Raw genomic sequence first — 13,822 nt, 5'->3', positions numbered from 1 at the left:
AGGTATTTACTTGTAATCTGCCTGACACTCTTCCAGTTCACCAAGCTTTCCCTTTGTATATCAGTTTTTTTTTTTAATTCATAGTTATTTTAGATGCAGCAATTAATTGACATGGTAATACATTCATTCTGATGACTATGCGAAATCAATTTTGAGTGTTGACATTACATGAATTTAATAGTAAAAGTTGCCATGTACTTCTGTTGTGTAATTTATAACAATTTTTCATGTTTGTTAAGTCTTAACAATAGCCATTGACCCAAGCTAATCAAGTAGAATTGTGGCCATTTGTATGTCTTCTAAAATGTCTATGTGCCCAAATCCTTAATTATGGATGGATGTGGAAAGATCTACAATCATAAATTGGGAGATCTCTTAACATATAAGAAGCCTAAGAGAAAGTAAAAGTTGCTTTTACACACCAAAGCACAGAATTTTTGTTACACTGAGTCACAAAGAAATGTAATCATCTACATATCCTATATCTTATCATTACAGCCCTTGATTCCAGCTCCAAAATTACCCCTTTCCAAGTTTCCATAGAAACTATATTAAAAATCTATTACAGTTTTGAAACACTATAATCTTTACTTGAAAATCTATTCCTACTTGTAACTTAATCTAAATTTGAATATTGCTGAGACAAAAATAATTTTTATTATTACACTTATACTTGTGATCATGGGACAATGCTGACCTAACATACTTCATGGAAACCAATTGTCCTTCACTTTCTCTGTCTAATTTTAAATATAATTTGATACAGCAAAGTCACAAAAAGAAAATAACAAAAACAAAACTAAAGACAAGGAGCTTCTTTGGATTATATTAAACTGGCCAAAAAGAAAAAAACACACAAAAAGCAAGCAACAAACAAAAAACGTCATCTAACGCTCACAGGTAATGTAGACATTTACCCAGTCACCTGGTTATGTGTTATTAACCATATTTAGTAGTTCATTTTTCTTCTAGGTAGATGTGTCAGTTTCGCAGTTGTCACATCCTATGCACCCAGATTTAGAGAAGCATTTGGAAGCATCAAGCCATTCATGTTTGTCTCTGATTGAGGTGACCACTCTACACAAATATCTAGAATCCTTTGTCTCTGGTTCAAGGCCTAAATTTTTCGCCTTTGTTTTCTAAGAGCTCATTTTGTTGTTTACTATTATTATTCTCCAGAGATAAGCCTAACATTTGTATTGCTGACACCTCTCTTTCAAAGCCACATTCCAGTTACCACTCTGTTTGGAATTTAGTAATCCCAACCGGTCCTCTGATTTTGGAAGGACTCACATGGACATATTTCCACACATGAGATCAAAGGAAAGAAACAATTCAGTCTTTACAGGAATCAAACATCGGTCACTTGCATAGCATTTCCAAGACGTAAAAATATAGCTAACTCCTTTTCTTCCACTTTAGAGTCCAGAAGAGTAGGTAAAATACAGTAATATTTTGAAACTCAAGAGATAGCAGTTTGATGGCAATGCCAGACACCAAATTTTACAAAGAAATAATAGCTGTGTGGACAGGTATCATGGCCATCATGAATTAGCACTGTCTCCTTAATGTATTAATATTTACTAAGGAACAGTAGAGTACCTGAGCTTGGGGATCTAGTCTCAGACAATGTCTCTGAAGTCATTTCATTCTTGTTCTTACTTCAAGTATCTAAGACATGTGTCTTTATAAAGTGCCCTTGAGGGTAGGGACCATATCTGAGTTACTCCGTGTGTTTGTTTCTTAAGAGAGAGAACTCCAAAGTTTGAAATATGGATATTATATGGCAAAAATAAATCATATTTTGATTTTATAATATACAGCATCATCTTCTACTGCTTTTCTCTTTTAAAATGATTGCATGAATTCTTGCTAATTCTAAAAATTTTTGAAGTATATATAATAAAAACAAAAATTCTTTCGTTTTTGTACTACACACACCCCCTGAATTTTCACTCCCTTCTCCACTGGAGATCCTATTTGCAATTTGGTACATGAAGTGAAGTGAAAGTCGCTCAGTCGTGTTCAGCTCTTTGCGGCTCCATGGACTATAACGTCCATGGAATTCTCCAGGCCAGAATACTGGAGTGGGTAGCCTTTCTATTCTCCAGGGGATCTTCCCAACCCAGGGATCGAACCCAAGCCTCCCGCATAGCAGGCAGATTCTTTACCAGCTGAACCACCAGGGAAATTTGGTACAGAGCTCCATTTTAAACACACACGCTTGATTTTAATCCCATGTAATTAAAACTACTTGGCTGTCAACATTTATGGTCATTAGATTTATATGACATTGGGTCCTATTTAGAATTGCCTTATTTTTCCATGAAAATTTTTAGGGAACAGGCAGTTTGTAAAGTACATTTTAATTTGCAGTGTGAAAATTCCTATTTTTTCTCAGTGTTGAATTTTACTTCTACTTGGCTTATGCTTGCTCAGTCACTCAGTCATGTCTGACTTATTTGCAATCCTGTGGACTGTACCCCTCCAGTCCGTGGGGTTTCCCAGGCAAGAATACTGGTGGAGTGGATTGCCAGTTCCTACTCCGGGGATCTTCCTGACCCAGGGATCGAACCACATCTCCTGCGTTGGCAGGCAGGTTCTTTACCACTGAGCCACCTGGGAAGCCCATACTTGGCTTACACAGCCAGCAAATTGCGTCTGTGGTAGATTGAAGCTAAATTCAAGTCCCTTTGATGAATGAATATCTGGTATTGAAATCTCCTCTCATCACTGCTTCTTTCTTCTTCCCCAAATGGTCTTGGCCATTTTCCTACATTTATTTTCTGAGATCTGTTTTAGAATTCCTTTGTCATGTATCCCCCCCCCCCCAATCCTGCTGTGATTAAAATTGGAATAGCACTTTAATTAACTTGGAAAGATTTGACATGTTATGTCTTTATATTTATTCATGTTTTCTTTTATGTTTCATTAAATTTTTGACTCATTCTTCACCTATGCTCTATAGATCATCATCAAATTTGATGAAGTTGTTTTAGTATTGTAATGAAATCTTTTCTCTGTTTCTTATTAGTTGGTGATAGATTATAGAAGAGCTATTTAATTTTTAAATATTAACTTTAAAATATTTCATTATTTTACAGTAGGTTCCTTTGAGTTTTCAGGCAAACATCATATAGCTACAAATAATTCTTCACTAACCTTCTATGACAAAATATTTCATAATATTGAAGCTTAACATTCCTGAAATAAATTGTATATGCTAGTAAATCCCAAGGACAGAGGAGCCTGGCAGGCTACAGTCCATGGGGTTACAGGAGTTGAACATGACTTAGCAACTAAAGAGAGAGACAGAGTGATACAGCACGCAGTACTGATACATTTTTTAAATGATATGAGATTAAATTTACAGTAGCATTTTGGGAGGATTTTTTCTGTCTGTGTTTTGACCAATCAAAGTTGAAATTCTTTCTCTGTAGGTTTGTCTGTTTTAGGATTCAGCAGAGTAATACTGGCTTAACAAAAGAAACTGGGAAATTTATTATCTTTGATTATTTCTTGAAAAATAGTATTCAAAGGAAACCAACTGAATTAAGTACTGGGTCAATCCCTGGCATCATGGGTAGGAATCAGTCTTATATACCATAAAGAAGCATTGGCACTGTAGGAGACATTAGACTGGCCCTCAGAAGGTGCAGGGTTGGGGGGGATCCCCATCATTCAATCTTCAATTCTCAGAGATCAGCATAGTGATTTAAAAATAGAACTATTTTATCAAAAATAAAACTATGTATGTTATCTGGCAAAAGACTGACACTACTCCCACGTGTATACAAATACACTGGAAATAGATACTTTTGTATATCCCTTTTATGAATCGTGTTCAAAATTGCTGTAAACATCTAAACTAGTATTATCCGACATTTGTAATGCAACATCAAATGCAACCCTGAAATCACAGAAAACATTAAAATAATTTTTAAGGAATAGAATCTTTTTGCATTGGGATGAATCTCCTTTTATTTTTCATTGTAATTAGTATGCAGATCATCAGGCAGTTGCAAAAGCCAGAACTTAAGGTAACATTATATAAACAAAATTAACCTTATTTTGGCTTCAGAACACTGGAATAATATTTTTTCAGGGTTGACTACATTATTTATGCTTAAGTGTTTGCTTAAATCAACTTCCTTAAGAATGTTCACTAATCTTGCTATAGAGGAATACAAACCGCCTCCAAAATGGACAAAACCTTCTGGAAAACATTGGTGCACGTCCCCAGCCTATACTTAACATTATCATATAACCAGAGGTGGAAGGTGACCCATAATAGAAACATACAACTTTGGGACCTGGAATACTAATCAGTGGTTAACTGCAGATCGAGCTGTAAATTATGATCCAGAAGGATTCCTCACCACAACCTACTGACTTCACTGAACTTCTTAAGCGTCACTTCATCTGAGGGGCCTGATCACGAAAAGCCAAACCTCCCATAGTTACAGAAAAACAATTCATATGATTATAAAGTAATGCACATTTATTGTAGTAAAATTAAAAAGTAAGAACCAAAAAGTTACAAATAATACATTTTAAACTGCCTGTCATTCCTCCACCCAAAAATGACTGCCCTTAACCTTTTTGTATAGATTGTTACAGACTTTGTATTCACACAACTCTTCTGAAATGGTTTCTGCTCACCCACAACTTAACTACAAAGACTTACCTTCCAAATAAAATGCTACTTTTTTCACATATTCTATATTGTTGGAACTGTGTTCACTGCATTCTTTTATCAGAAAATATGTACCTAAACCATTACATAGCCTTCAAAAGAATTTTTAAAAACCATATGAGCTAGTGTTCTTTTTTTTTTTTTTAGCTTGTGTTGCTTTCATTAATCATTCAGTTCAGTTCAGTTGTTCAGTCATGTTCAACTCTTTGCGACCCCATGAATCGCAGCACACCAGGCCTCCCTGTCCATCACCAACTCCCAGAGTTCACCCAAACTCATGTGCATGGAGTTGGTGATGCCATCCAGCCATCTCATCCTCTGTTATCCCCTTCTCCTCCTGCCCCCAATCCCTCCCAGCATCAGAGTCTTTTCCAATGAGTCAGCTCTTCACATGAGGTGGCCAAAGTATTAGAGTTTCAGCCTCAGCATCAGTCCTTCCAATGAACACCCAGGACTGGTCTCCTTTAGGATGGATTGGTTAGATCTCCTTGCAGTCCAGGGGACTCACAAGAGTCTTCTCCAGCACCACAGTTCAAAAGCATCAATTCTTCGGTGCTCAGCTTTCTTCACAGTCCAACTCTCATATCCATACATGACCACTGGAAAAACCACAGCCTTGACTAGACGGACCTTTGTTGGCATTGCTGCCGCTAAGTCGCTTCAGTCGTGTCCAACTCTGTGCAACCCCATAGACGGCAGCCCACCAGGCTCCCCCATCCCTGGGGTTCTCCAGGCAAGAGTACTGGAGTGGGTTGCCATTGCCTTCTCCTTGTTGGTGTTAGTAATAAATAAATAATGTGCCATATTGACTGAAAGTAATGTCTTACAATTGTATTAGTATGATGAAATTAAAAGATTTGCTGTTCATCTGCAAACACATTCAAAACATTTTTGCCAGTATTTTCTCTTTTCCCTACTTCTCAACCCTCCCCCCACGCCAGTCTCTCTTGGTCCCCACCTCATTTTCTCTGACTTTTGTTGCTAACAGCCTGTGGTACATTAACCCAGTGATTAAAGCTGACAATGATAAGATTTCACCAAGCTGTGTTTTATATATTGTACAAATAGACAATATATGTGGCCTTTTTATTTGTATGTGTGCGTGTTAATATTCCTAAAATATCTGTGAAGAGAATGGGAAAAAAACTAAAATATACATTGCCTCTGGGGAGGGTATTGAGTGACTGGAGATAAAGAGCAGTGATGGGAAGTAAACTTTTTTTATCAGATACTCTTTTATGCTTTATAAATGTTTATACTGCCTAATGAAAACAATTTCAAGATAAAAATATATCTAAATATGTACAAACATTTATAAAGCTATTAGCGTCATGGAACTTAGGCGGCTCCTTCAGGTTCCATAACTTACCTCTTTCTCAGAGAAGTGAAACCACTGGCTGTAACAGTGTCAGCTTGTGGGTATGAGGTGCAAAAACATTTTCTCTTTCCTTTGAAAGTCATTTTAGTTATCATTTAGTTATCATTCTCTAAAAGGATGTCATGATAGGCTTAAAGTACCACATTTGAATCAGTGACTCAGCAAGATGTGAGTGTCTTCTATTTATTAACATCTAACCTAAATACACTCACATATGCGCACACACGCACTCATAGCAGTGTGGTAAAGACACCATCTGAGACTCCTTACTTGCCTTAGAGACAGCTGCCCTGAAGTAAGAAAAGCAGCATACTTTTTCATTTCAACCTTTTTCCTTTTGAAAGATAATTTACACTGATTCTTGATCATGTCAGTCATACTCATGCCATTTGGGCAACATCTGTGTATAGAGATGCTGTTCAACTTTGTGAGTTAGTTATCCTGCTCTTCAGTTCAGTTCAGTTCAGTGACTCAGTCGTGTCCAGTTCTTTGCGACCCCATGGACTGCAGCACGCCAGGCCTCCCTGTCCATCACCAACTCTTGGAGTTTACCCAAACTCATCTCCATTGAGTCAGTGATGCCATCCAACCATCTCATCCTTTGGTGTCCCCTTCTCCTCCTGCCCTCAATCTTTCCCAGCATTAGGGTCTTTTCAAATGAGTCAGGTCTTCGTATCAGCTGGCCAAAATATTGGAGCTTCAGCTTCAACATCAGTCCTTCCAATGAACATCCAGGACTGATCTCCTTTAGGATGGACTGGTTGGATCACCTTGCAGTCCAGGGGACTCTCAAGAGTCTTCACCAACACCACAGTTCAAAAGTATCAATTCTTTGGCACTCAGCTTTCTTCATAGTCCAACTCTTACATCTATACATGACTACTGGAAAAACCATAGCCTTAACTAGACAGATGTTTGTGGGCAAAGTAATGTCTCTGCTTTTTAATATGCTATCTATGTTGGTCATAACTTTCCTTCCAAGGAGTAAGCATCTTTTAATTTCATGTCTACAGTCACCATCTGCAGTGATTTTGGAGCCCCCCAAAAAATACAGTCAGCCAGTATTTCCCCATCTATTTTCCATGAAGTGATGGGACCGGATGCCATGATTTTAGTTTTCTGAATGTTGAGCTTTAAACCAACTTTTTCACTCTCCTCTTTCACTCTCATCAAGAGGCTTTTTAGTTCTTCTTCACTTTCTGCCATAAGGGTGGTGTCATCTGCATATCTGAGGTTATTGATATTTCTCCCAGCAATCTTGATTCCAGCTTGTGCTTCATCCAGCCCAGCATTTCTCATGATGTACTCTGCATAGAAGTTAAATAAGCAGGGTGACAATATACAGCCTTGACTAACTCCTTTTCCTATTTGGAACCAGTCTGTTGTTCCATGTCCAGTTCAAACTATTGCTTCCTGACCTGCATACAGGTTTCTCAAGAGGCAGGTCAGGTGGTCTGGTATTCCCCATCTCTTTCAGAATTTTCCACGCTTTACTGTGATCCACACAGTCAAAGGCTTTGGCATAGTCAATAAAGCAAAAATAGATGTTTTTCTAAAACTTTCTTGCTTTTTCGATGATCCAGCGGATGTTGGCATTTTGATCTCTGGTTCCTCTGTCTTTCCTAAAACCAGCTTGAACATCTGGAAGTTTATGATTCACGTATCGCTGAAGCCTGGCTTGGAGAATTTTGAGCATTACTTTACTAGTGTGTGAGATGAGTGCAGTTGTGTAGTAGTTTGGATTCAAATGTCCTTGATTTTGCCTCACTATTTTTTTTTCTTTTATTTGCAGGTGATAAAATCTAAATTATCCAAAGAGGATCACTTTCTTAAAATGAAACAATCAAGAAATCATATTGTGGGAAAATATTTCAGCAATCAAAGCAAATTGCAACAAAGACGACAAGACTCTATGACAAATGTTCAATCACCGTTTCATGTCAGAGGTCCAATTAATCAGGTTTGCTCTGAAATCCTTCTCAGCAGGATATGTGCCCCTGAAAGAACTGTGGAAGCCCTGCAGAAGGACTGAACTTGGAATTGGATACAAGCCACTCCCCTGGACAATGGTCTAAGAACCAAATCCTGGTCATCAGTTGTATTTTGGTTCTACCACACACACTCAGGCGCAAGGGCACACACATATACACTGATGCACATTTAGCTAAAAAAAATGTCATTACACTTTTTTCTACAGCTTTATAAAATCAGGATGTGCACTTGGAAATCAGTTGGTTTCAAGATGAAAGACAGAACTAGAAAAAGGTGACCTGAAATATAATCATAAACTAGATCAACTCTGGGCCGGTATTGCACTGTGATGATAAAGAGAAATATAGACATTTGATAAGTGAGGAAAAAAGATCATGCTCTTGAGTATTGTGTTATCATCTTTTTTGGTACTTTAATATTGAAAAGGGTTTGAGGAATTACATTCCACCTGCCAATGGGGATTGTGCTGTGCTTGCCCTTACCAGGAGAAAACATGGCATTGATGAGGGTTTAGGCTTTGTGAATCTAATGCTTATGAAAACAGTTTCTTCCTAGATTTTTAAATCCTTTAACTGAAAGGAGAATAACAGGAATGTTTTCCAGGGAATTCTAAGAGATTCTATGAAAGAAATAGGAAGCATAATATTTTACAGTTAAAACACCAATATATTTAACTTTGCACTCTTTCTACTTTTCATAAACATTCCCTCCTAGCCTGTCCGTGAACTTGGATGGGTAACTGAAGTCTGAGTTGATTAAGTATATAATTTTAAAGTGAGAAAAACAAGATATAGTTCCTTATGGGTTACTTTATTATGTTTCATTGATGATATTACTTAAGAAAAAAGCTTTTGTTTGCTATTAGAGCCCTATATAATTTAAGACTGTGATTATATTAATATTTTATGTAAATATTTGAAAAGTATTAAGCATTCTCAACTGCATAGGCATTTATATCCAGAAAGCATTCGTATATGTCCACAAATACTACTATGTTGCTAGTAAACATATTTTAATTTTCCTGAGAGAGTGTATCTAATCCAAATTTAGAATAGACATACAATTAGTTTTTATAAAACTGTGGCATATATATATATATAAAACATATCTAATCCTAGTAATTGAAAACTTTCTCTTCTATATTTTAAAATAGTAAATTTCTTTATTGTACAAAAGCTCTGTTGTGAGATAACATCTCACAGTTACAATGACTCTTAAAGGATTATTTTTCTTTTGGGGAAAAAATACTGAGAGGGCTAATTCAGTGCTTAGCTGAAATTACCAAATGCACAAATACCTCAATTCCAATACTATACCAAAAACAAATCTATTTTGATTGATCAGTTCCTTAGTATGAATATAAACTTCCTTTAAATACTCTATTTTTATATATATTTTTATATGAAAGTAAACATAAATTTATATTTAATGGTCTTAAATTATATCTAAGCACAAATATCACTTGATATAAACAACACATACCTGCGTCTAAAAACAGGTGATAAATTTTTTAAATGAGCGGTACAGAATTAACTTTAAAAATGAAATATTTTATAGTATCTACAGCTATGTGTAAGCATCATTTTTTGGTTTTTAGTGCTTTTTTAATGATATAAAATGTTGCCAATTCATGTAGCTCCTCTATCCTGTTTTAATGTATTACATATTCTGTAACAGATTATAGTCAGTGGATGTGTCTTATAATTTACTGCCAACCTAACTGTAAATACACTTCTGACTGAGGTTAGCTTTGCATTTACCTCTTTACTACTGAAATAGTAGTGGATTTTAGAAACAGTTGTAATAATACAATTAATAAATGTCTTACTAGTAATAATCCATGTTTGGAGAATATGCTTTATTTTCCTTTTTACTGGAGGTATACACCTTATAGGAATTCCCTCGTAGCTCTGTCGGTAGAGAATCCGCCTGCAATGAGGAGACCTGGGTACAATTCATGGGTGGAAGAGATCTCCTGGAGAAGGAAATGGTAACCCACTCCAGTATTCTTGCCTGGATAATCCCATGGACAGAGGAGCCTATGGGGTTGCAAGAGTCAGACACAGCTTAGCGACTAAAGCACCACCACCATACACCAAAAATATCATCCTGTGGACTCAACTACTAAAGTATAGTTTAGTAATATGACCATATACTTCCTTCCAACCCTAATACTCTACAAATTTTGATCAGATGAACTCCCTGCTCTACAATGACAAAGCTTCTGAATACAATACAGTGACAAGTTTTGTCTGCAAGGCACCGAAATGCTAAGAATCATTTTAGTTAACTCTTTGAATGAAAAAAAAACCCACATTTTACTTCAGTTCAATTCAGTTCAGTTCAGTCGCTCAGTCGTGTCTGACTCTTTGAGACCACATGAATCGCAGCACACCAGACCTCCCTGTCCATTACCAACTCCCGGAGTTCACTCAGACTCACGTCCATTGAGTCAGTGATGCCATCCAGCCATCTCATCCTCTGTCGTCCCCTTCTCCTCCTGCCCCCAATCCCTCCCAGCATCAGAGTCTTTTCCGATGAGTCAACTCTTCGCATGAGGTGGCCAAAGTACTGGAGTTTCAGCTTTAGCATCATTCCTTCCAAAGAAATCCCAGGGCTGATCTCCTTCAGAATGGACTGGTTGGATCTCCTTGAAGTCCAAGGGACTCTCAAGAGTCTTCTCCAACACAATAGTTCAAAAGGATCAATTCTTCGGTGCTCAGCTTTCTTCACAGTCCAACTCTCACATCCATACATGACCACAGGAAAAGCCATAGCCGTGACTAAACGGACTTTGTTGGCAAAGTAATGTCTCTGCTTTTCAATAGGCTATCTAGGTTGGTCATAACTTTCCTTCCAAGGAGTGAGCATCTTAATTTCATGGCTGCAGTCACCATCTGCAGTGATTTTGGAGCCCAAAAATATAAAGTCTGACACTGTTTCCCCATCTATTTGCCATGAAGTGATGGGACCGGATGCCATGATCTTCGTTTTCTGAATGTTGAGCTTTAAGCCAACTTTTTCACTCTCCACTTTCACTTTCATCAAGAGGCTTTTTAGTTCCTCTTCATTTTCTGCCATAAGAGTGGTGTCATCTGCATATCTGAGGTTATTGATATTTCTCCCGGCAATCTTGATTCCAGCTTGTGTTTCTTCCAGTCCAGCGTTTCTCATGATGTACTCTGCATATAAGTTAAATAAGCAGAGTGACAATACACAGCCTTGACGTACTCCTTTTCCTATTTGGAACCAGTCTGTTGTTCCATGTCCAGTTCTAACTGTTTCTTCATTTTACTTACCTTAAGAAAATAGGTGTGTGTTTGTGTGTGCATTTATATTTGTGTGTGTTTGACAAGTTCATAATTTGAATGAGAAAAATAGAGTAGGTATTTTAATATTTTTTTGATGTAAAAGTTAAACCTAAGTGAATTATTTTTGGCAAGAATTGATTGGTATCCAATCTAAAGAAAACATTTATAATATTAAAAGTCAAGAATAACTGCATTAGCATTCCCAAGCATCCTTGTTGATTATGTGTGTGTGTGTGTGTGTGTGTGTGTGTGTGTGTGTTTAAAGGCACAGTACACTATTTGCCAGCCATCCAAGTAAGCAAAGAGGATCCCCTAGGGATGTGCAAACAAGAAGGTTCACCACCAGCTTTACATTGGATCATTTAATCCTCTTCAAGTAGGTGCCTCTGTGCTGCAGTCTGCCCTACAGAACTATTCCCACTTAGAAAGCTTTGGATAAAATCACCAATTTTTGAGATGGAAACCATTCTGGTAATGTTTATGGAGAAAAAAATAATGCTGTTCTGCACCTGAACTTTCTTTTTTTTAGTTTCATCTCACTGAATGATTCCAAAAAGAAATACAGAAACTGGTCAAAAATTATGTAACTTAGTAAGAGTTATTTCAAAGCCACAATGCTTTGGCATGGTGGGAGAGGGTGAAGGGGAGTGGCTGGTATCTAATACAGCAATAAGTTCAGAACGTAGAGAGATGATCAGGGCGAGGATCTTACTAAATATTATTTTATGAGCTCCTTAGTTTGAGAAAATACTGAAAGACTCAGCAGTATCTAAAGTTTTCTCTGTGTATTTTCATCTTATAAAAAAGACCAAAGTATCATCGAAATCAGTAACTAGAATTATCATACTTAAAATGAGCAAACAAGATTTTGAGTGAGCTCATATGGGCTGATAACTTCAAAAACACATATCCAAGTACAAAGTGGTATTACACTACAGCAGATTCTGCCATTTTGACCAAAGCAAGGAGTAACTGCTCTGCCAATACTGCTGCAGTGTTGTTTTAAAATATGTATTTAAAGCTCAAATGATTTTGACTACTCTTCAAAACTAAGGCATTTTGATAGATCACTTCAACTTACAGAGATGGACCAAAAGCTGTCGGAAACCCCAAAGACCTACTAAAGGCAGCAGGATACTGCCAGCCCCTACAAACTAGATTTTGAATTTGGCACAGCTTCCAGGCCTTCGTACTGTCAAAGAGCCTTTTATCATGTTTTTATTGCTGGAGTAACTGCTATTATCAACTTCCATATTTCTTTCACGGTTCAGTCACTTGGTGTAGGGAGCTGTAGAACTTATTTTTTTTTCTAACTGATTCAGACCATACAGTCCTCTCCTAAAAATCATGCTCCATTTGTTTTCTTTATGTTTATTGACATATAAAGAATTTGTTTTATAGCTCTATTAAATGTTGGACCACTATGCTTTAACACACTCAATACACAATCAAAATACAAATTCTTAAAACTTATGGACGGTATTTACAATTTGTAAGTCTCTCTGCAGTGTAAATAAAGATAATTACTTAAACCCAGCTAATGGTAGGAGCAAAATGAAAGCAGCCATGATTAGAAAAAACACTATAAAAGGATCATCATATTTAGGTATATCAGGTTTTGAATTTGATTTATGCTGACTGGTATTTTCTCCCAAGTCCATAGCACTCTCTGCAAAGAACTGTTTTCACTTAGTTTTTTTCAAAAGTCCTTTTTCCAACTGTTTGTATAACATATCTGGGGGAAAACTGCATTTTAGATTAGGTTATGAGGAAACATTTAATATATCTAATCAAGTTATTTTCATAAGAAATGTTTGTGTAGGTTCTTATTATTTTTATTACATGGAAAAGTATTCCTATAAAAATCATTAAAATGTTTAGATTTTTTAAAAAGCAAAGTGATTACAGTTGACCATAGGGACCTCAGGATTCAGAAACAACATGGTGTCATAAGTATCAAATGGATTCAACTGATTTTCAACAGCTTCATAGTGATTTTCCTTCTTTTATGGTTGGCTGGTGAAATACATCAATTTGATGCAGCTCTTAATGCTCGTTTAAGTGATTTAATGGTGATGGTATGTGATTTATTTACATATTTTATTCAATTGTACTTCCATCTTTTTAAATAATAAAATCTGTTCAAAATCTATAGATTAAAATCTTAGTCTATGGCATCAGGGTCAACATTTTTATCTTACTTACAGTCTATAATTTAATTTTTTATTTGGCTTATAATTTGTCTGCTCTTTAAATTAAATTATTAATTCAAATATTAGAAAAAAAATTTAACATGAACATAAAATGGGCATATGTTGTTAACACTAATCTTCATTTCAGTATAAGAGGTTGTTTGGCCTCCTGTAGATTTTCTAACATTAACAGCTGAAGGTTTGAGATTCAAAACTCTTGACGTCCCTTTGCAATCAATGCGTGGAGATGAGA

The 13,822-nt window shown here is 36.4% G+C and overlaps 1 protein-coding gene across 39 annotated transcripts in view; it reads left to right on the top strand.

Moving 5' to 3' along the window:
* Positions 1–9,903, top strand: part of CPED1 (cadherin like and PC-esterase domain containing 1) — a 326,670-nt gene extending 316,767 nt beyond the window's left edge. For all 39 annotated transcript variants that reach the window (XR_015162215.1, XM_086395901.1, XM_086395902.1 and 36 more), the window contains one exon: positions 7,867–9,903. Coding sequence is in view for 38 of the 39 variants with exons in the window: in XM_086395901.1 (XP_086252027.1) it covers positions 7,867–8,106 (240 nt within the window). In the remaining variant the exon portion in view is untranslated. The remainder of the gene's footprint in view (positions 1–7,866) is intronic.
* The last annotated feature ends 3,919 nt before the right edge of the window (positions 9,904–13,822 follow it).

This window comes from Bos grunniens, chromosome 4 (genome assembly GCF_055505025.1).
Source record: "Bos grunniens cultivar Pamir isolate PY7600 chromosome 4, Bosgru_T2T1.0, whole genome shotgun sequence".
In the NCBI taxonomy this organism is placed as follows: domain Eukaryota; kingdom Metazoa; phylum Chordata; class Mammalia; order Artiodactyla; family Bovidae; genus Bos; species Bos grunniens.
The sequence above is the reverse complement of the archived record's forward strand: the minus strand, read 5'-3'. Positions and strand labels throughout refer to the sequence as shown.